The 23927-nt window shown below is 47.9% G+C and overlaps 2 protein-coding genes and 1 long non-coding RNA gene across 11 annotated transcripts in view; 2 read left to right on the top strand and 1 right to left on the bottom strand.

The window, feature by feature from the left end:
• SNX8 (sorting nexin 8) overlaps positions 1-21275 on the bottom strand; it is a 66504-nt gene extending 45229 nt beyond the window's left edge. The window contains exons 1-2 of one of the 3 annotated variants that reach the window (XM_070231384.1): positions 20958-21275; positions 18714-18964 (exon numbers count right to left, since the gene is read on the bottom strand). The gene's annotated coding sequence lies outside the window, so the exon portion shown is untranslated. Of the gene's footprint in view, positions 1-18713; positions 18969-20957 lie in introns of all 3 variants that reach the window. The other 2 variants (XM_070231383.1, XM_023655144.2) reach the window with 2 other exon arrangements.
• LOC138917049 (uncharacterized) lies at positions 5588-11074 on the top strand. The gene is made up of 3 exons (XR_011424444.1): positions 5588-7624; positions 9700-10425; positions 10609-11074. It is a non-coding gene; the product is annotated as an uncharacterized lncRNA (long non-coding RNA).
• A 611-nt stretch (positions 21276-21886) lies between the features above and the next one.
• The window catches only part of EIF3B (eukaryotic translation initiation factor 3 subunit B), a 29554-nt gene continuing 27513 nt past the window's right edge, over positions 21887-23927 (top strand). For 3 of the 7 annotated variants that reach the window (XR_011424235.1, XM_005615206.4, XM_023655150.2), the window contains exon 1: positions 22061-22567. Coding sequence is in view for 3 of the 7 variants with exons in the window: in XM_005615206.4 (XP_005615263.2) it covers positions 22117-22567 (451 nt within the window). In the remaining 4 variants the exon portion in view is untranslated. Of the gene's footprint in view, positions 22568-23927 lie in introns of all 7 variants that reach the window. The other 4 variants (XM_070230658.1, XM_070230656.1, XM_070230657.1 and 1 more) reach the window with 4 other exon arrangements.

Consider the following 23927-nt stretch of genomic DNA (forward strand, 5'->3'; position numbering starts at 1 on the left):
GCCACACAGAAAGGGGCTGTTATCGGTCATCCTGCTGAAATGCAAGGGCTTCCAAGTCCTGCTAAGGACCTTTCAAAAGAGTTACTCAAATGCTTTGAGGAGTATAGCCTAGAAATATCCATGACAGTTCATGTACCAGTTGGGACAGGCTATATCGCGCTGCAGTATCAATGTCAGGTCTCAGAGCCCGAGATGACAAAGGGGGATGCTCGTCACGGTCACTCAGAGACCCAGGAGAACGGAGCAGCCGCCGGCTTGAATTTCTGCCCCCGTGACAAAAGGAAAGTGCTCTGGAGGGCCTGGCATGAGCGGTTAAATGCTCTGGCCTGAAGTGACACACAACACTTCTACTCACAACTCATTAGCCAGAACTAGCGACATGGCTCCGCCCAACCACAAGAGAACCACAAGAACGACACCACCGTGCGCCGGAAAGCCAGAAAGCCAGAGAGCCAGAAATATTTGATAAAAAGCACCAAATACTAACCACCCTAACCAAGCTAACATTTATTGAATGCCTTCTGTGTACGAGCACTCTTCTCGCTGCTTTTTATTTAGAAACTCACCTGCTCCTCGCAATAAATCTGTGAAATAGCAGTATGATTATCTCCATTTTGTAGGCAGGCAAGGCCAGAAAACTTCAACGCACGAAGATCACAGAGCTAGTCAACAGGAGAGCTGGGATCCAATCCCAAACTGCCTGGTACCAGAGACCATCCTTGCAGCCACTGTGACATTACGCCTATGCTATAAAGCTAGCAATTTCTCCCCAACACTCCTAATCAAGAAATTCTGGTCCACCCATAACCTGCTTTTCTCGGAGGCTTAGTATGGAAGCTGCCTACAGCTCTGAAAATCATATTGGGGGCAGAAGGAGGGACCCTAAAAGCAGAGAAAACCATAATAATTTCATTGATAATATTAATAGCCCCAAACATTTATTAAACACTTACTGTGTGACAGGCACTATGCCAAGCACTGAACCAGTGCCATCTCACTTAATGCTGTGAAGGTCGTGAAACCAAATCCTCCTGTGACACCGTAAGATCTCGCTCAGGCAGGGCCTCTCGAGTATCCATTCTGCAATTCCTGCCTGGAGTAAAGAGATTGGCTCACATCCTCCACCAGCCCCAGGAAAGTTTAAATATCTCAAAAATGTTGGCTCTCCTAATCAGACTTTGGACAAGCTACTGAACTGCCTTCAGGTTCAGTTTGCTCAAGTGTAAAACGGACATAGCAATATTGCTGACTCCAAAGCGTTGTTCCTCAAAGATTGAGGTTTAAATAAGAGACTTCATTTGATGGGCTGAACTGATGCACAAGTCCATTTCTCCTCCTTCCGCAAACATACAGAAATGCTAGCAAAAGTTTTACCCCCCCCCCCCGCAAAGGTTTTTAATACATTGGTGGAGTCAAAAGCAAGAAATGGTGCCAGATATAGGGAGAACTTCAAGCTACAGGGATGGACAAAAGCTGAAGCCAGACAACTCACCGAGCTTTCAGAAATAACAAAGGTCTTAGGAACCTGCATTAAGGCAATAGGAGAGGAAGGCTTAGGTCCCAGCAAGGATGGAAAATGGACCCGAACCTCCTAGATAAAAATCAGGATTAACGAAGGGACGACCCACCAGCCTTTAGAAGCAGCTTGGAAGCTGGCTGGCCACACCGGACCAAGAATGGAGAAAGAATAACCCTTGAGGCAATCCCCCTCCTACATATTTACCCAAGAGAAATAAAAGCATATGTCTACAAAAAAAAAGGCTCATTCCTAGAAGCCTTACTCAATAGCTAGAAGCTGGAAATAACCCAAATGTCTATTAACAGCAGCCTGGATGAACATATTGCTGTCGAGTCATACAATGGAATGCCACGTTGCAACGAAAAAGCGCAAAATACTGACAGCGGCACCCGGAAGTGGGGCATTTCCTATAACAAACACCTCAAGATGTGGAACTGACTTTGGAATTAAGTAAGGGGTATAGACTGGAAGGATTTTGAGAAACATTCTAGAAAAAGGCTAGATTGCCCTGAATAGGTTGTTAGTAGACATATGAATGTTAACAACTCTGCTAGTGAGAATTCAAGAAAATGAGAACTGTGGTATAGAAAACGTACATCATCTTAGACGATGATGCCTAAATTGTCTTAAACAGACCGATGGGTAGAAATATAGAAGTTAAAGGCACATCTGGTGCGGGCTCAGAAGGAAATGAAGAACCCGTTATTGGAAAATGGAGGAAAAGGCGTCCTGTTACATAATGACAGAAAGTTTAGTTGAATCGTGTCCTACGGTTATATGGAAAGAAGCCTATCCTGATTGCAAAAGACAATACAGTCAGGAGACTCATTGTCAGGAAAGAACACTGTGGAGTGAAAGCTAAAGGTGTGACTGGACTACCTTTTTCTTTCTTTTTTTTTTGAGGAAGATTAGCCCCGAGCTAACATCTGCCGCCAATCCTCCTCTTTTTGCTGAGGAAGACTGGCCCTGAGCTAACATCCATGCCCATCTTCCTCTACTTTATACATGGGATGCCTGCCACAGCATGGCTTGACAAGCAGTGCCATGTCCGCACCCGGGATCCAAACCGGTGAACCCCGGGCCGCTGAAGCGGAACCTGCGAATTTAACCGCTACGCCACCAGGCTGGCCCCAAGGACCACCTTTTTCTAGTACCCAGAAAGGAACAAAAGGTCACAGTATTCGGTCACACAGAGGGCTCTTTGAAGAGATTAGGTATGTGCCATCTTAGCAGAAGCAAAAAGTAGAGATGTTGGGGCCGGCCCTGTGGCACGGTGGTTAAGTTCCATGTTCTGCTTTGGCGGCCCGGGGTTAGCCAGTTCAGATCCTGGGTGCAGACATGGCACTGCTTAGCAAGCCATGCTGTGGTAGGCGTCCCACATGTAAAGTAGAAGAAGATGGGCACGGATGTTAGCTCAAGGCCAGTCTTCCTCAGCAAAAAGAGGAGGATTGGTAGCAGATGTTAGCTCAGGGCTAATCTTCCTTAAAAAAAAAAAAAAAAAACCACCCAAAAGAAGCAAAAGACGTGTATGGGTAATTCCCTGAAAAGGAACTCTGAGAGGCTAATAAGCATATAAAAGTATGTTCAAAGGTTCAAACGGCTGGCTCTGTGGCCTAGTGGTTAAGTTCAGCATGCTCTGCTTCAGTGGCCTGGGTTTGGTTCCAGGATGAGGACCTATACCACTCATTGGCAGCCATGCTGTGGTGGCAACCCACATGCAAAATAGAGGAAGGTGGCACAGATGTTAGCTCAGGGCGAATCTTCCTCAGCAAAAAAAAGAAAAAACAAAAAAAAACCCTTCAATTTACTATTAATTAGGTATAGTGAACATGTGTCATTATCTTTGGGCCATTCAGCATCTGAACCTTTCTTTCTGTGTTTGAGAAATTCCCCCCTTCGAGCGTCTCTTCTCACTATGGAAGGCAAAACGTCAAATACTCATTTCCCCTCTGCACCCACCCAGGCTTACATCGGAAGCTGGGGTCACGAAGCAAAGCAGCCTCCAGGACGGTGATGAGTCATGGCAGCGGCAGCGCCTGCCTGCCCCTTCTGTGGGCTTCCACCAGCACCCGGGGTCGGCTGTCAGCCGTGTCAGTGTGCGCTCTGACATCTGGGACTAGCAGCGGACCAGCCCGCTCTTGGCATGATCTGCACATTTCTGTCTGCTTAGCTTTGAGCCTGACGGCCGGCCCTCCCGGAGATTTTAGCTGCTTGTAAGAATTTCCTTTTCTGCTTAAATCAGAAATCTACTTACATCAGGGAAATGCAAATTCAAACCTCAATGAGATAGATACCCTTTCATGTCCCCGAGATGAGGAGAAACAGATATCCCTCCCCTGCTGGAGTGGGTATAAATTGGGATGGATACCTTGGAGGACAATTTGTTAATGTCTAAAAAATTGGAATGCAGGTACCTTATGACCCGGAAATTCCACTTCTAGTCCTGTTCTCTAAACCACAGCTCCCGGAGACAAATGCAAGACTCTTCCTTAGGGCACTATTTATAACACCAACCCCGCCCCCAAAAACAACCTACTTTGTGGTCAGTGTGGAATGAATAATAAATTGCAGTATATTCATACAATGTATCAGCTAGAACAGCACGTACCAAGATGGATAGATCTTGAAAGGGTCACTTTGGGTGAAAAAGGACGTTGCAGAAGGACAGGACGTTGCAGAAGGATATGCATAGTATACGACTGATGTGCATTTGAAGACATAACACGCAAACACAGAAGGGGAGGGGTAAAACGGAGACAAGGTGGTGGCCATACCCATGTTAATATCCTGGTTGTCATGTGACATTGCAGCTTTGCATCCCTAGGGGCAACTGGGCAAAGAGTATCATTTCACAGAATTGCACAATCTACAGCGAAATCAATAAAACTTCATTAAAAGATACCAAACAACGTATATATAACTTACAGACACATGGTGGCTTCTTCTGAGGGGAGGAGAGAAAACGGGATTTACGAAAGACAGAACGGAGGCTTCAAATCTTTCTTTTTTCTTAGCTCTTGAGGCAAATATGGCAAAATGTTAACACTTAAAAAATCTGGATGTAGGTGAATGAGTGTTTGTATAGTTTTCTTTGCGTTAAAAAATGGCCGAAAGGTTCAATGAGATACTGTTCATCAATTATTTAAGGCAGCGCCTGGCTCATGGCAGGTGCTCAGTGCATCTCAGAGTGCTCGATAATCCCCGATCCTATTAGAAAGGAGGGTAAGGGCTGCTGGTGTTTGGCATAGCTCCGGAGAAGTGTATTTTTCTTCAACTCATCCCCCAATTTTCCCCCTCTGCTGAGGGATATATCATCACAAACTGTACTTTCCAATTCTCATCACTCATCTTCATGAAGGACCACAGTGAAGGCATTACTCTCCAGGGCCCAACACGATGGAGCGGAGGGGAGGGGAGCACAGTCTGAGGCCAAGCTGCCGGCTGGATGGGGCTGGATGCCTCCGCCGTACACGGGGACACCAGCAGCCCCGCCTCATAGGGTCGTCCTGAGGACCAAGCAAGCTAAAATGTGTGGCGTCTCAGAACACAGCCTGACAGCGGGGGTTCTGGTTCCCGCAGGGCACAGCTGGGACCAAGGCGGAAACGCTCCCCACCCTGTGGACCCCGTGATCTTGTCTGAAAGTCAGCATTTCTGACCCACGTTACAGCTGAGGAAACAGGCTCAGAGAACTTGCCCACTTATGGCACTTGTCCCGGGGCCCAGGCAGGTGAACAAGGACTGTCAGATCCCTCCCCAGGCCCTGCGTTTGAAGAAGGTCAACATCTGAGGAGAGAGAGTCAAGCTGGCCGTTGGCTGAAGGCAGAAGGGGGGCTTGGCGGAGTGAGATGGGGGAAGTTTGGAGGATCTGGGCCACATTTGATCCTCTGGGTCCATCTTTCCCTCTTCCCTCCCCTCCCAGCTCTGCGAGCTTAGGGACAGCCCCGTTCAGATAAAACATCCTGGAGAAACGTCTAAGAAACTCATCGGAGAGAAAATTCCTTCTCAGGCTTCCCACTATGTTAGGAATTTCAGAAGGAAGATGAGTAAAAAAGCAACCCCAGTTCATTACTGAAATGGGTGGGCCGAGATCGCCATCTGCAGGCGGCAAGTTTCTTCTGCCGAGTTGAATTCTTTCCATGATCCCGAAACCCAAAGGGCACCCCCAGAAATCACCTCCTCCAGCCTCCACGCTTCACCCGAGGGAAGATCAAGTCCCCGTCAACTCAGCATCCCACTCAAGAGCACCCCGCCGGCTGGCAGGAGAATACTTCCAAAAAAGATGGCTTTCAGTAATTTTTTTTTCTTTTTAATACATTTTATCGTGGTAAAGTACACACAAGAGAAAACTTACCATCTTAACCATTTTTTTAAAGATTTTATTTTTCCTTTTTCTCTCCAAAGCCCCCCAGTACATAGTTGTGTATTTTTAGTTGTGGGTCCTTCTAGTTGTGGCATGTGGGACACCCCCTCAGCATGGCTTGAGGAGCGGTGCCACATCCACACCCAGAATTCGAACTGGCGAAATTAGAACTGGGCTTCCGAAGCAGAGTGCGCTAACTTAACCACTTGGTCACAGGCCGGCCCCTTAACCATATTCAAGTGTTCAGTTCTGCGGCATTGAGCACATTCACGTTGTTGTGCTCCCATCCCCACCGTCCATCTCCAGGACTTTTTCATCTTCCCAAACTGAAACTCGGTCCCTTTTAAATTAACTCCTCAGACCCCCATCCCCAGCCGCCGGCACCCACCCTTCTACTTTCTGTGTCTGTGAATTTGACTGCTCCAGGTCCCTCACATAGTGGAATCATATAACGTTTGTCCCTCTATGACTGGCTTATTTCACTTAGCACAGTGTCCTCAAGGTTCATGCACGCTGTAGCAGGTGTCAGAATCTCTTTCCTCTTTAAGGCTGAACCATATTCCGTGGTATGGACACACTACATTTTATTTACCCATTCGTCTGTCAACAAATACCTGGGTTACTTCCACTTTTTGGATATTGTGAATAATGCTGCTACGAACATTGGTGTGAAAATATCTAAGTCTCTATAATTTTTAATGAACTTTTTTTTTTGGAATGATTTCAGATTTACAAAAGAGTTGCAAAGATAATTCAGAGAGTTCTCGTAAACCCTAAGGTTCACATCTTACATGACCATGTCACGTTTGCCACAACCAAGAAATTAACTTTAGTACATAGTCACGAAATTCCAGACACTATTGTAATTTCACCTGCTTTTCCACTAATGTCTCATTTCTGTTCCAGGATGCAACCCAGACTGCTACATTGTACCCAGTCAATGATTTTTTTAAACTGATAATTATGAACACTACACAGCAATGTGGAAAAAGAACATTGGTGATACAGTGTTAAGCGGGGGGCGGGGGGGGGGGAAGTAAATTAGAAGATTGTATCTGTGCGAAGCCAGATATTGAATGCAAATATTGAAACTATTTGTGCAGAACGTGTCACAGTGATCTCGTGAGGCAGGCAGCACCGCTACCTGCCTTTACAGATGGAGAAGGCGAAGCTGATGTCACCCCACCCAGGCCACGGGTCCCTGGTGCCCCCCCGCTGCTGCGGCTGCTGGTGGCTCTCAGCTGCACCTTGCTCTGGCAAATTGTTCCCAGTCCACACCCTCAGCCCACAGCTGACTCGTACAGGGTACAGTCGGGTCCCTTGTCTCCAGGTTCCATGCATCCTCCAGCGCTCCGAGGACCAGGTGAGGCTAGACCTCAGCCCGACTCCTTCCCCACCCTCCTCTGCCCCCTCACTCCCTGCTCCTTCCCCCCAAGGACACTCTCAGCAAGGATCCCGGGCCCAGACTCTGCTTCTTGGCGAGTTGGCCTAAGACATTGACGGAGGTGGCGAAGCAACTGGCTCCCCGGAGGCCCAGCTGGTGGGCGGGAGCCTTGCTGTCCTCACCGTCTGACTCGAAATCTACACGCAGACGCCCTCAGTTCCTGCTTCTCATGGGCAAAACTCATTCCAAGGGTCAGGGACACGAATCCGAGAACCGACCGTACGCTGAGGCTCCCTAATGCTGTGCAATCACCCGGACGCCGCCAGCACGGCCGAACGTCATGAGAGCCTAGACTCCGAGGTAAGGCGGCCTCGGGATGCCAGGCCACACTTAGGGCAGGAACCGGAGTTTTGCCACAGATCTGCGCCTTGCAACGCAATCTTAGGAGGAAGCTTGTAAAGAAAACAGAAGCAGGAGGAGCCACTCCAGATGACAGGGGACTGGCAGCCCTGAGGGCCCATCCACTAGATTTTTCTAGAAAGTTCTGAGGCCCCATGACAGAGGTCAGAAAATGCAACAGTAGCTCGAGCACTGTAAAAAAAATAAAAAAAGCACAGCTCTTGACTTGACTATACTTATTTTCCTTTTTTTTTTTTTTTGAGGAAGATTAGCCCTGAGCTAACATCTGCCACCAATCCTCCTCTTTTTTGCTGAGGAAGACTGGCCCTGACCTAACATCCGTGCCCATCTTCCTCTACTTTATATGTGGGACGCCTGCCACAGCATGGCGTGCCAAGCGGTGCCACGTCTGCACCCGGGATGGAACTGGTGAACCCTGGGCTGCCGAAGTGGAATGTGCTCACTTAACTGCTGAGCCACTGAGCCAGCCCCTTATTTTCCATTTTTACATGTGCTTTTGCTGAGTTTGAAAGGAATCTATGCTTGGTGTAAAAAAAATTCAAACACTGCAAAAAATGTGACTCCTCCCTAATTCTTCAGTCAACAGCAAACCTTAGCACGGTTTACAAGGCCCCAAGCCTTCCAGCGCCTGCCCATCCCTGGTGTCGGTTCCTACCACTCACTGTGCTGGACAGAGAGACCTTCCATCTTCCCCACACGGCCACATTTGTCCCCCTGCTGCCTCAGGGCCTTTGCACTTCCTAGTCCTCTTCAGAAAGCCCTTCCCCTGCTGCTGTTCCATTCTCGCCACCCATCCCCACGCAGCTCCCATTTCTGGCTTCTTAGGGCTCAGCTCGTGTGTCCTCCTCAGAGAGGCCTCTCTGATCCCTGGTCTACGCTGCCTTCCACTGCCCCCCAGTTATTGTAATAATTTATCTTCACTCCACTTATCGCCATCTGAGGTTATTTCGTTTGTCTACTGTCCGTCTCTCCAGCTGGAGGGGCAGCTCTGTGAGGGCAGAGATCTTAACTCAGCAACTCAGGCAGACCAGTCTCTCAATGAGTATTTATTGAATTCATCAAATACCATTTGGTATATGCATATTTTTCCTATGCATATACTAATATTTACTTACTTAATATTTTAAGAAAGCATCATATGGCACATATAATTCTGCTATTTGTTGTTTCCTTTGACAACATGCCCTTGACTGAATCTGACACCCTTATGAGAGGGCGGTCTGTTTAACCAGCCCAGGTCCACTCATTCATTCATTCATTCATTCATTCATTCATCTGGTCCATAGCACTTCCTGAGCGTCCACCCCCGGCCCGTCCGATGCGGCAGACACCAGCCACGTGGGCCTGGGAGCCCCGCACGGGTAGCTAGTGTGACCCAGGACCTCAATTGTTCATTTTATTTCATTTTAATTAATTTACATTTTAAAAATGATACTCAATTCAGCTACCGGAAAACTTTCAAGTATGTTTGGAACAACTGAGGCATACGAACCTACTTTTTCAACCCTAAATTTTATGAACTCTAAATACAGATCAAGTATTTGTGATGAAAATTGAGCGTCTAAACCGAGATGTGCCATAAGTACGATACAAGCTGGACTGCCAGGACAGTGGACAAAAAAACGGAAGGTAAAATATCTCATTAATCATTTTAATATTAGGGCCGGCCCGGTGGCGCAGTGGTTAAGTTCACACGTTCCGATCCGGTGGCCCAGGGTTCGCCGGTTCCCATCCCAGGTGCAGACGTGACACCGCTCATCAAGCCATGCTTGTGGCAGGCGTCCCACATATAAAGTAGAGGAAGATGGGCACGGATGGTAGCTCAGGGCCAGTCTTCCTCAGCAAAAAGAGGAGGATTGGTGGCAGATGTTAGCTCAGGGCTAATCTTCCTCAAAAAAATAAAATAAAATAATTTTAATGTTAATTATATGCTAAAGTGATAATGTTCAAATATGTTGGGTTAAATGAAATATTTTATTAAAATTGATTTTACCTGTTCTTTTTACACTTTTCAGGTGGCCACCAGACGATTCTAAATTACACACGTGGCTCGCATTCTACTTTTATTGGATGGCGCTGATCTACTCTGTTCTGGGAGTGAGCTAGGCTATCACTGGAGAGCAAACTTCATAAAAAGGTCAATGTTGACACAAGGAGTTCTCAACAACCGTAGTCCAGCCAAGATAGCACATCTTTGATTTACTAACTTGTTCTTTCATTGTTTATTCAATCATTCATTCAATCAACAAACATCTCCAAACACCTGCTACCCACTGGGCACTGTGTCAAGCTCTGGAGCTCCCGGTGAAACAAATCACAGTCCTTGCTCTCAGTCTTCCCCGAGCTCAGGAGGTCCGCCCATCTCTTTTGTTCACTGGCATTAACATTTTAGCCTATATGCTTCGTCTCCTGCAATCCTTATTTATACTTCTGAGAGTAAGTTGCACGCACCATGGCCTTTTGCCCTGAAATGCTTCGGGGGGTATTTCCTTAGAACAGGGACGTTCTCTTACCTTAGTTCGGTTATTGACTTAGGTAAATTTAGCCTTGACAGTATTATTTGATCTAATCTCCGGTTCCTATTCCAATTCTGGCAGTTTCACCAATTGACTCAATAACACGCTTCAAAGCGGTTTTCCCTCCAGGACAGGATCCAGCCACGGCCAGGCGGTGGAATTATTCTCCTGTCTCCCCAAGGTCCCGAGTCCCTCTGAAGCAGAGTTGTCTCTCCCATCATACAGGTGAGCAAAGTGTGGTCCACAGAAGCACCAAGATGCACCCAAGGCCATTGGCTGGGTCAGTGGCAGAGCTGCTGTAGCTTGTCCTGGCTGGCCAGAGGCTCTAAGCTCTTATGACGCCCGGGACAGGCATTACAACACCCCTTAACGACGGTATCATTTTAAGAATTTCCCATTTATTCACAGCCACGGTGGAAGCTTTCCTTCGAGGTCTCCGCAGAGATAAGCCGACCCAGCTCCACAACCAACTTTGGAGAAAATCCGACCTCATCTTGTAAAACTGAAGATGCCCAACCCCGGAGCCATCCGTGCCAGTCGCAGGTTCACGTCCCTCAGATGCGCCCCTGCACACGCGGGACAGCGTCCCTCACGGCATTGTCTGCAATGCCCCAAACCCGAAACAACCAAATTCCCAGCAACCGGGTAACGGATGCAGAAGCTCGGCCGCAGTGCCCCGCGGAGAGCTCTTCGGCAGCGAAAGGAAGGGCTGCCACTCTGCCCGCGAAAGTGAATTAACCTCAGAAAGACAACGGAAAAAGTGCAAAGTCCAGAGTAATACAGACAAATAAGGTTCACAAACGTGCATTATGTCGTTTGGTGACATAGATGTTATTATGCATATAAAAAATATACATTAGGGGCTGGCCCCGTGGCCGAGTGGTTAAGTTCTTGTGCTCCGCTGCGGCGGCCCAGGGTTCGGATCCTGGGCGCGGACACGGCACCGCTCTCAGGCCACGTTGAGGCGGCGTCCCACATGCCACAACTAGAAGGACCCACAACTAAGATATACAACTATGTATGGGGGAGTTTGGGGAAATAAAGCAGAAAAAAATATATATATACACTTTAAATATATATTTTACGTATACTAAATATATAGAGTTTATCATGCCCTTGTTATCTTTATAGATTTATAATTTTATTATATATGTATAGTATTTTTACTGTATAGAGTATAAATATAACTTTTTCTTTTTGAGGAAGACTGGTCCTGAGCTAACATCCATGCCCATCCTCCTCTACTTTATATGTGGGACACCTACCATAGCATGGCTTGACAAGTGGTGCCAGGTCCACACCCAGGATCCGAACCGATGAACCCCAGGCCACCGAAGTGGAACGTGTGCACTGAACCGCTGCACCACCAGGCTGGCCCCTATAATTTATATTATATATAAACTTATATATTATAATATCTAAATATATGTTTACTATATATAGTATTTTATCTCTATATGTTTACTCTATATTTATCTATATATATTTATTATACATAGTATTTTATCTATACATAGTATTTCATCTCTATATATTTTATAAAAATACTTTAAATACTATAAATACTATAATATATAAAATTATTTATATAATAATTTTCGTATTTATATAATAAATACTATATAAATATAGATAAAATCCTATATGTAAAGTACTATATATATAGTAAAATTATAAATCTATAAAGAAAGATAGGAGCATGATAAACATAAAATGTATTGCCATTTCTAGACAGTTCAAAACGTTTTAAAACTCAGAGTCGCTGGTGTGTGGACCCCCAGGTGGGCGGCTGTGGAACCCCAGCACCCTGAGCACCACAGTCTGAGAACCGCCGGGCTGGCAGCCGTCTAGGTTCTGCCCACTGGGGTTCTGTTCCTTCCAACTTGATGGAAAAACCACAAAGAAAATGCAAATCTGTTCTAACAACCCAGCCTCTCTTCAAAGTGTATACACACAGCGATTCTGCAAATACAAACTTGGATGGGACCCCGCTGTTTCTCAATTCTCCCTCATACATCGCTCGTTCTGTTTTTGTTTATTTTCTTTTCCCACCATTCAGATCCCTCCTCCTCCTCCAAGTCGGTGGTGTCTGGATCTGGGTGCAGAGGGAGGATGGCGGGCCCGGGGCCTGAGGGACCTCTCGGGGGATGGAATGCTCTGAATCCTGATCAAGGCCACGGTTTCCCGGACAGACATATTTATGTGTCAAAACTCACCCGACCATTGACTCTAAAGTTAGTTTCTAAATTCGAAGGTCAGCACTGGGCACGCGTCTGTCTTGGGTCATCCAGGGTCCCCACGCCTTCCAGCTCTTCAAACGAAACAGTGGATCTGCCGTCCACAGAGCACCGACGGACAGAGAAGTGACTGCAGCCTCTCCCAGCTTGGCTCTCCTTTCTTCCCCCCGGCACAGACGTCTCCTTTCCACCTTCTATTAGAGGAATGGGGCATCGTGTCCCACATGCGCGCATTGTCTAGAATAAGCCGTGATGGATTCCATCCTGCATTTCTCTCATCTCCTGGGGTCTCTCGGGTCAGCCCTCCAGGCCATGGCCCAGAGGAGGCATGTCTCCACCCAGACCCCATGATCACACAGGTCCACGTCGGCTGGACCAGTACATCCAAAATCAGGCCACCCGAGCTGATGATGGCGCCACTGACTGAGCACGTGCCATGCGCCAGGCATTGTGTTCTAAATACGGAAGAGGGTGAATCAGATGTGCAAACGGTTCACTTCTTCATTTTTCTAAATCACAGCACATCTGATGACAAGCCTCCACTCATCTGGCTGAGATGGAATTCAACCTCACTTTCTGCTTTGTTTTAGGGGAGGGAGGACCCTCAGGCCACAGAGTTTGGGCCACGCTGCTGACAAAGCAGCCCAGGCTGGCCCGAGGCTGGGAGGTGAGGTGGGGAGTCGGGACTTCTGCTCGCACCAGCACCACTCAGCCCCCTCCAGCTCAAGGGGATTTCCCAGGCACCCACGAGCCACCCAACTGGGGACCCTGAGACCCCCAAGGGCCACCCTGGGTCTCCACCTCTCTGTCCATTGCCCCCAGGCTCAGGGACTGGGCACTTCCCAGCTTCAAGGCTCCTTCTAAAAACCAAGAGTGATCCCCACCCTCAGAACCTGGTCAGCCCTCTTGAAAATACTTCTCCTCCTTTTAAGATAAGCCTTCCAGAAAATAAAGGCACAAATTATCCACATTATCTTAGTGGAAGCTCTCCTAAGTCTATGAGGTAAGCACTATTAATATTCCCATTTTCGAGATAAAGAAACAGGTTTAGAGACGTTAAGTTGCCCAAGGTTATCTAGCGAGCAAGGGAGGCAGCTGAGACCCAGCCTGGCTCTCTCGCTCCCACCCAAGCCCCAGGCCTCCCCAAGGCGGATGCGGCAGAACATTTTTCATTTTAATAATTACAGATCCAGGTTAACGTGAATTAAAAATACAACTAGCTCATCAAACCCATGATTTCATGGGAACTCTAAATTTGGCCTCAAAATGAACTTAAGTTTAAAAATAGAGTTAGGACATGTTGAAATAAATTTCTAGGCCCAAGGTGGAGCCACTCCTGCCTGGGGTGCCACGTCTGCAAACCAAAACTTAGATCAGGGGCCGGCCCGGTGGCGCAGCGGCTGTGTGCACGTTCTGCTTCAGTGGCCCGGGGTTTGCCGGCCTGGATCCCGGGGGCGGACATGGCACCGCTTGGCAAGCCATGCTGTGGTAGCCGTCCCACACAGAAAGTAGAGGAAGATGGGCATGGAAGTTAGCTTAGGGCCAGTCTTTCTCAGCAAAAAGAGGAGGATTGGCAGCAGTTAGCTTAGGGCTAATCTTCCTCAAGGAAAAAAAAAGCCACTTAGATCAACTTTTGCATCCCTGTAAATGCTGTGCTTGACATTCAGTCTACCCCCTTGGCCAGTCCCCAAACGCCAAGTCAACTCTGGGCTCCATACTTATGTCCTTGTTCCTTTTCACCCCAAACAAGTTGACTAGGTGGCCCCAGCAGATCAGATACGCTCTATTTTTCTCTTCCTTGTTCTTTATTCTTTATCCTGTAAAAGCTCCCTGCCTTCCCTCCCATTTTACAGTTCTCCGAACGGAGACTATCCCTTCACGAAGTTTAAATAAGGTTTTTCCGTATCACCTAAATTGTCTTCTCTAATCTTTTTTTTTTTTTTTGAGGAAGATTAGCCCTGAGCTAACATCTGCTGCCAATCCTCCTCTTTTTGCTGAGGAAGACTGGTCCTGAGCTCACATCTACTTATATGTGGGACGCCTGCCACAGCATGGCATACCAAGCGGTGCCATGTCCACACACAGGATCCGAACCGGTGAACCCCGGGCCACCAAAGAGGAACGTGTGCACTTAACGGCTGCACCACCGGGCTGGCCCCTCTTTAATCATTTTTTAACAGACAGAAATGAAAATACACATCTGGAAGCACAGCAGTGGGCCATACTGCCTCTCGGTCGAGGAAGCCCAGACACCGGGCCGCGTCCCACACTCCGGCCACTGGGCAGCGATTCTGACCCCGAGGGGCTGCACAAGTGGCCGCAGCGTCTGAATTCTGGCAATGGGTCCTTTCGAGGAACCGGGCTTGATTAAAGGCCCTAGCAGCTGCTCCACCAACTCATTTTACCACAAACGTCTATCTCTGATCCTCCGCGAGGGCAGGAGGGGCCGAGGCAGGCCACCAACACAGGGGACAGCAGGCAGGCGGCTTGCTCCTCTCCCATGTGTCTCACACGGCACGTGACGCCCCCCGGGCAGACCTCCTCCCCCAGCACAGGAAACCTCTCCTGAATGTTGGTGGGGGAACCTACCCAAGAGACAGCTATGGAACGTCTGATGCAGTGGAACGAATTGGACTACGCATTGCCAACGGAGGCAAACCCCGAATAAAGTGTATTCACACTGTGTGAATGGACCTGTCTACAAGGACATTCGTTTTGGTAAAAGGCGGGCAACAATCCAAATGCCTTTCACTAGGGCTAAGCAATTGCATTGCGTCCTGAGACATTCTGACGGAGGGAAGTGGTGCACACCTGCCAAGCGAGGAGGAGATGCTGAAGGACACTGGAGACACTGCACAGAGGCGGCCTGTCACGGGCGCTGTGTGGCTATACTCCGGAGGCTCCTGGAGAATCGGCAAACAGGTGAGACTGTTTTCTCCGATGCTTCTCGTCAGTCTGCTCAAGGGCAGATGACCCAGGCCGCTAATCAGTGTATTCACAATATGTGAACCAAGATTCCCGTGCCCAGGCTGCAGTTTTTTCTCTCCCCTCTCTCAGGTAAATACTGTTTTTGCCTTGGGTTATTGATAACAGTCTACTGACTATCTTCCTCAGACGAGTACATTTAATTTGCGCGTGGATCACACCCACATGACTGAGTTATTCTTCCGGTGATCCACGCCGTGTAAAAAAGAACGAGGCGGGTCTGTATGTACCGAGGTGCAAAGATCTCATCATAAATTAGGTGCAAAAAGCAAGGTGCATTTGAGTGCACATGGCACACTGCCACTTGCAATGAGACATATCCACGCACACACATACGTGTGTGTGCACGTGTGCTTGAGTATGTATGGAAGGTCTCTGGAAGCACACACAAGAAACTAGGAACTGTGGTTGATTCCAGGATGACAAACGGGGGCTGATGCTAAGAGACAGTTTGCACTATAACCTTTTCCTTTTGAATTTTGTACCCCATGCATGTGTTACGTATTCAAAAATTTTTAATTATTATTTTTTTGAAGAAGAAGATTAGCCCTGAGCTAACTGCTGCCAATCCTCTTTTTTGCTGAGGAAGACTGGCCCTGAGCTAACATCCGTGCCCATCTTCCTCTACTTTCTATGTGGGACACCTACCACAGCATGGCATGCCAAGTGGTGCCATGTCCGCACCCGGGATTTGAACCGGCCAACCGGGGGCAGAAGCCGAACGTGTGAACTTAACTGCTGCGCCACTGGGCCAGCCCCACTCATAGCTATTTTAAATTTCTGGTCTGATAATGAAAAAACCTCTGCCATATCTGAGTCTGGTTCTTACTCTTGCTCTCTCTTCACATGGTGCTTTTCTTGCCTTTTAGCACGCCTTGCAATTTTTTGCTGAGAGCCACACACGATGTTTCAGGTAATAGAAACTGTGGTAGACCAGCCTTAGTGTAAGGTCTTCTGTTTATCTAGCTAGAAGTTAGGCTGTGTTTGCTGTGTGCAGAATGCACTACAGAAATGGTAAAGGAAACCTGTCAGGCTAAAGAGAAAAAGAAAGAGATGGAAATCTGGAAATCCACAAAGGAATGAAAGCATCCTAAGTAACAAACGTGTGGGTAAATGTAAAAGACATTTTTGTGTCATTTAATCTCTTTAAAAGAAAATTTATTGTTTAAATAAAAAACAGCAACATATTGTGAGGTTTACAACAGACAATCACAATGTAAGGCAACAAGACTATAAAGGATGGGAGGGAGCAGAAGGAAATAGGGAAAGGAGAGTAATATTATTTAAAGTGAGACTATGATAAATTGAAGATAAAATACAGTAAGTGCTACAATAATGAGTATCAAAACATAAAAGTGGTATAACTAATACGCTAATAGTTCAGATAAAAAGTAATAAAAATTGTCCGTGAATAAAAGAAAGGCCAGGAAAAGAAGAAAGAAGGAACAAAGAACAGATGGAACAAAAAGAAAACAAACAGTAAAATGGTAGATGTATTCCCAACCAGAACTATAATTACACTGAACGTAAATGATATAAACACACCCAGTAAAAGGCAGAGATTATCAGATTGTATTAAAGCAGCATGGTCCTACTATGTGCTGTCTGTGAAACCCACATTAAATATCAAGCTATTCATAGGTTAAAAATAAAAGGATAAAAAAAATTACACCATATACGTTAGTTTCCCAGGGCTGCTGTAACATCCCACAAACCAAGTGGTTTAAAATAACAGAAATTTAAGGGGCTGGGCTGGTGGTGCAGCGGTTAAGTGTGCACCTTCTGCTTTGGCGGCCCAGGGTTCACCGGTTTGGATCCTGGGTGTGGACATGGCACTACTTGGCAAAAGCCATGCTGTGGCAGGTGTCCCACGTACAAAGAAGAGGAAGATAGGCACATATGTTAGCTCAGGGCCAGTCTTCCCCAGCGAAAAGAGGAGGATTGGCAGTAGATGTTAGCTCAGGGCTAATCTTCCTCTCACACACACGCACAAAACAAAATCATAAATTTATTCTCTCAAAGTTTTGAGGCTAGACCTCTGAAATTAAGGTGTCAGCAGCTTCATTTCTTCTTGATATTCTGAGGGAGAATCCATTTCCTGCCCTGTCCTAGGTTCTGGTGGTTGCCAGCGATCCCTGACATTTCTTGGCCTGTAGACCCACACTCCCATCTCTGTCTCCACCTTCACATGGCATCCTCCTCTCTGCGTTTGTGTGTGTCCAAATTTCCCTCTTCTCGTGGGACATCAGCCACTGGATTGGGCCCACTCTAATCCAATATCATCTCATTTAAACTTGATCATGTCTGCAAAGAGCCTATTTCCAAATGAGGTCACATTCACAGGTGCCAGGGGTTGGGACAAGAACTTGTCTTTTGAGGGGACACAAATCAACCCACAACACCAGGTAAACACTCATCAAAAGAAAGCTGGAGGATAGCTGTACCAGTATCAGACAAAGCAGACTCCAGGACCTGGAGATATCACCAGGAATAAAAAGGAATATTTGAAATGCTAAGGGGCCCGGTTCACCAAAAAGACAAAGCAATCCTAAACGTGTACGCCCCTGTTACAGAACTTCAAAGCACATGAAAGAAGTGATAAAACTAAGAGACAAAGCCATCATTAGAACGGAAGATTCCAACATTGCCCTCTCAGCAACTCATAGGAGAAGCGGACAGAAAATCAGTGAGGTTTTAGAAAACGTGAACAAAACTATCACCCCACTTGACCCAACTGGCATTTATCGAATACTTCACCCAATACCAGCAGGACACTTTGCAAGTACGCGAGGAACATTCTCCAAGATGCAGCACATTCTTGGCCGTTAAAACAAATCTCAACACATTTTAAAAAGGACTGAAATCATATAAAGTATTATGTTCTCTGGCCACAACATAAATCAAACTAGAAATAATTTTGGAAGCCTATCTGGAAAATCCCCAAGCATTTGCAAATTAACATTTCTAAAGAATCCATGGGTCCGAGAAGAAATCATAAGGGAAATTAGAACATATTTGCAACAGAAAACACAATATGTTATAATTTGTATGATGTAGCCAAAGCAGTGTGTAGAGGGAAATTTATAGCCTTAAATTCAGGTGGTGTCGTCCTGCTCCCTCCATTACATGGTTCCTATCAACCTCTCACCTGGTAGTTTCAGGACCACTGCTTGGAACCTTATTTCATAAGAGTTGCAAAATGTTGCCTGTCCAACTTTATTGATCCTTCTGCATTTATTAGCCAGAATTCTTCGATAAAGAACAAAAATCCCTCATCAACTATTTGGTTACCTTGAAATATAACATCAAATAAGAAAGGCAAGGGCCGGCCCAGTGGCGCAGCAGTTAAGTTCGCACATTGCACTTCTCAGCAGCCCAGGGTTTGCCGGTTCGGATCCCGGGTGTGGACATGGCACTGCTTGTCAAGCCATGCTGTGGTAGGCGTCCCACATATGAAGTAGAGGAAGATGGGCACGGATGTTAGCTCAGGGCCAGTCTTCCTCAGCAAAAAGAGGATTGGCAGTAGTTAGCTCAGGGCTAATCTTCCTCAAAAAGAAAAAAGAAAAGAAAGGCAAGATTACTTATTTGTTGCTAGAGTCTTTTGTCTTTAGAATAATGACATAATTTCCCAGCAACAATCACCTGTGATCAACAAGGTTTCTTTTTTTAGTAGGATTATGAACAAATGGATTTAAACATACTTTATGTCAACCATATGCAGTTTTTTATTCTTTTTGAGGCTCATGGTTCCAGTGGTTGGGGGGCTCTTGAAGCTGGTTCCGGAGTCCTTTCGATCCCTCTCAATAGTTTATTACAAAAATTTTCAAACATACAGAAAAGTTGAGAGAATTTTACACTGAACAGTTACAAACCTACCACCTAGAATCTATAATTAACATTTTTCTTTGGCCAACACCATCAGTACCACTTTTTTTTTTAAAGATTTTATTTTTCCTTTTCCTCTCCAAAGCCCCCCTGGCACACAGCCGTGTACTCTCAGTTGTGGGTCCCTCCAGTTGTGGCACGCGGGACGCTGCCACAGGTGCCATGTCCACGCTCAGGATTCGACACAGAGAAACCCTGGGCTGCTGAAGCGGAGCGCGCAAACCCAACCACTTGGCCACGGGGCCAGCCCCACCATCAGTGCTACTCACCTTCACCAAACACTCTTTTCAGTTTAAAGTGTATCCTCCTAGGCCTTTTTCTATGGATTTTATCTATTTACCTATTGCATTAATCAGCTTGAGCCACCATAACAAAATACTGCAGACCGGGCAGCTTAACCAATGGAAATTTACTTCTCACAGTTCTGGAGGCTGGAAGTTTGAGATCAAGGTGTGGGCAGGTTTAGCTTCTCCTGAGGCCTCTCTCAAGACATGGGCTAAGGCTGCATCCATCTGAAGGCTTGACTGGGGCTGGAGGATCCATTTCCATTTCACATGTCCGGCAACGTGGTGCTGATGCTGACTGGGAGCTCATTTCCTCCACACGGGGGCCCCTCCATAGACAGCTTGAGTGTCCTCAGGACCTGCTGGCTAGCTTCTTTCAGAGACAGTGACCCGAGAGAGTATGAACCAGGTGGAAGCTTATCATTTCTAGGACCTAGACTTGGAAGGCACATAGCATCATTCCTGCCACATGCTATTCATGAGAAGCGAGTGACTAAGTCCACCCACACTTCAGAGGAGCAGGGTTTGGCTTCCCCCTTTGAGAGGAGGAGTGTCAAAGAATTTATGACCCCATCCAAACTCACTTTTACACTCACTTCTGTGACGCTTTGATTCCTGAATGTTGCCCCTGTTCACTGTAATTCTTAGATGGCAAGAATCTTACATTCTTTACTCACAATTGTATCCCCAACACAGAGCGCCTCCCACTTAGGCATTTACACAATTTGAGTATCAGTGGCAGCATTTCTCCAACTTGTGAGGATAATGGAATTGCCAATGTCTTGGTGCTACTACCCCTATAACGCTAGGAGATACATTTTGAAAATACACTTTTTTTTTTTGCATCATGAGCTCGTTCACAATTTTACCTGCATTAAAGGATATGACAATTTTCCCCTCACTGGGAAACAGTAATCAGTGGCTACTCTGTGCAACATATGCAGGCCACAGAAGTCTTTCCTAAGAAACATGCAGCTGCCCGAGGAAGGTCAGCTGTTTTCCAGCTTTTCTGTGAATATTTGCTTCCTGTTCATCGATTTGTCACCTTCAGCACTTTCTGGAAGAGAAGGGCTGGCAGAGCGCAATGATCTATGAACACTGCAGATGAAACTAGAAATTAGGAGGATAACTTCGACTTCTAGGAGAAATCGTTTTGTCTTGGTGAAGCCAGTCCACAGGCCACGCACATAAAACGAGTTACCCCTCATTTTACAGATGGGGAAACTGAGGCAGAGGGCTCAAGTGACCTGCCCAATGTTACAGGACTGAAAGTAATTCAAACCTAGTACTAAAGCCACCTAAGAACCTAGGGTCTTTTTCTTTCTTTCTCTCAATTGCGGTAAAATCCACACAACATTAAACTTACCAGGTTAGCCGTTTTTCAGCGTGCAGCGCAGAGGCATTAACCCGTTCACATTGTTGCGCACCGTGTCCACCATCCATCTCCAGAATTTGTTCATCTTCCCCAAAAGAAACTCTGCATCCATTCAACACTAACTCCTTATACCCCTCTCCCAGAACTACTCGGTTCTATTTTAGGATTACTAAAACATTCACAATCAACGGCTGCCCTCGAGCACCGGAATAAACCAAAATGCAAGTCAGGAACACAGAATACCCTTCCCCGGGCGGACCACGCCGCCCGCTCCAGCGCCGGCCCCGCCCCCCGCGGCAGGCCCCGCCCCCGCGGCAAGCCCCGCCCCCTACCCCACGTGACCTGCGCTCGCTCGAGCGTCCGCGCGCAGAGGCCTCCGAGGGCTGAACCACGGTGACCATCTGAATGGGGGAGGCGGAATTAGAGCCGCTGCGGTGGGCTTAGGCGTAAGCGATTAAAGCAGCTCTCCTTCGTTTTTGTATTGCGCCATGCAGTCGTCTTCCTAGTGGTGTTGTCCATCTCCGGCTCAAAGTCCGGGATTTCTTTTTATATTTTGGAATCGTCCATCCTTTTGACCAGTCAGTGGAGGAGTCTAAACACCGACACGTGAAGGGGGGACCTAGTAATGTAAGCTAAACTATTTCTCGGGTGAGAGGCTGAGATATCACAACCAAATAGTTGGTTGAACTTACAGTTCCCTCCAGTATTAATTTTTGAGTTAGATATTTTCATTCAGTCCTGTATACCAAGACGACTTCTGCTCCCTCCCTACGGCGTCACAAGTAGTTTAGTCCTTCGCCGCAGCGCCCGACGGGAGAAGGAGGGGGCCTGGCTGCCATGTTGGACGGAACCATCCGCTCCCATAAATGGGGGAGCTCGAGCTCCCCTTGAGTTTGTAGATTGACCGGAGGAGCTTTGGTGATTAGAGTTGAGCACGTGCTAGTCACAGGAGCCTTATCGCAGTCGCCGGTGGATACACTGCTGCCCTTTGGTCCCTCCGGCCTCTCTGTGAGGCGTCAGGGCGTGGGCGCCCCCCTGCTCCGAGCCTGGTGGGGCGCCCCGCGCACGCACATGGCCCGCGGTCGGCGCGCGGTGCGGCCTGGGAGAGTCGGAAGCGCGGCGCGGCGGGGCGAGGCGGTAGCAGCGGGCCATGCAGGACGCGGAGAACGTGGCGGCGCCCGAGGCGGCCGAGCAGCGGGCTGAGCCCGGGCAGCAGCAGGAGCAGCAGCCGGCCGCCGAGCCGCCGCCGGGGGAGGAGCCGCCGCGACCCGGGGGACCTGGCGCGCAGGAGGCGGCGAGCGGCGAGGACGCGGCTGCGGAGGTCGAGGCCGGGCCGGGGCCTGACGTGCCTGCCGAGCCCGCGGCCGGCCGGGAGGAAGCGGCCGGCGCCGCCCCCGGGTCGTCCCCGCCGCCGCCCGAGGAGTCCCTCGCTCCCGTCCCGGCCGCGGGCGAGGCCCTGGGGGAGCAGGCCCGGGACGCGGCGGCCGAGGCTCGGTCCGAGGGGGCGGGCGAGCAGCCCGGCGGCGCGGCGGAGGACGGCGGCGCGGACGAGCCTTCCTTCAGCGACCCCGAGGATTTCGTGGACGACGTGAGCGAGGAAGGTGAGGCGGCGGGGCTGTCTGCGCGGAGCTTCCCGAGGCCCCGAACGCGGGAGGGCTCACCGTGCGCCCTGGAAGCCGGCAGGGGGGTCCCCCTTGGAAGTCAGCAGGGAGGTCCCCATCCTGCACGTAGGGAAGGTGCCCTGTGAGAGCTTGGACCTGCTTTCCTTTCACTTGTCGCCAAAAAATAAAAAGGGTGGGCGGACGGGACAGACATGACTTGGGGAGCCAGTTATTTGCACTCCAGCCAGGAATTTGGAGGATGGCGTCGGCGTGCACGCGGGAGCTGTGGCCGTGGGGGCAGAGGTGTGGTTATTAGGGTCGAGCAAACAGGACCCTCCAGTGCTGCACGGTCTTGGGTGACAGTTTCCCTTCTGGTTGCCCCGAGTGTCCAGCCACACCTGTCAGAGGCCTGAAACTGACTCAGTACCGACTTCTTAGGGGTAGATGGGGCGCTGTCCCTCGGAACAGGTTGTGGCAGAGCTGGATCTTTTGCCCCTGACCCACAGAAGTGTCTACTTCTAGAGAATTTCTTAGTAAGATAATGCTAGGTCGACTCTGCCAGCCACCTGTTGGGTTCTCTGTTTTCCTGAGTCTGCAGGCAGACCCCCATCCATTTGCTGGCAGGTAGTTTTCTCAGGTTTTGGTGGTGTTGATTCTAGCTCGCTTTGCCTTCCTTTCTGCCTTGATTCAGTTTACAGGCTTTGTTTTTGCTTTCTGCTTGAGAAAGCCTGTCTCCTAAAGTGACTTCTAGTGACGGCTACTCTCATTTGTTTTTATTTTGTTTTTAGCTGTTCGAACTCTCCAAGCTGGGAGCACATCAGTGGATTCCTCCATGTAGTGACTATGTGATAGTAAAATGAGTAAAGTAAATGAAACATTAATGAAGTGACCAATAATACACCGAGAAAATAAGATATTATGTTAAGATGTAAAGTTTTTTTGAGATACTGTGTCCGAGCATCCTGAGGTTCAGTCAGAATCCTGAAGACTCTCAAGTAAAATGAAAAAGAAAATTTAGGGAACCAACATAGAGTTCTCAACTTTTAATTGAAACATAATTTTAAGGAGCTGCCCATTACTGTCACTATTATTGTACGTTATTTCATAAGATAAAAGACACTTTAGCATGAAAAGCAGGAAAGGCTCCACAGCTAGTGACCGCTTGAGAGCCGTGGAGTCAAAGCCCCTCGCCCGGGAGGGAGGAAATGTGTTTTTGCGGCGAGGAGGTAGGTTGCTGAGAATTTGCAGGGAGGTGGTATCGCTGGCACACCCCCGTCCCTACCCTCCTGCCCAGTCCACTGTTCTTTTTTACGGCAACAATTTTTCTTACATTTTAAAATCTAAACTTTGATTTTAAAGC

This window comes from Equus caballus, chromosome 13, assembly GCF_041296265.1.
Source record: "Equus caballus isolate H_3958 breed thoroughbred chromosome 13, TB-T2T, whole genome shotgun sequence".
NCBI lineage: Eukaryota > Metazoa > Chordata > Mammalia > Perissodactyla > Equidae > Equus > Equus caballus.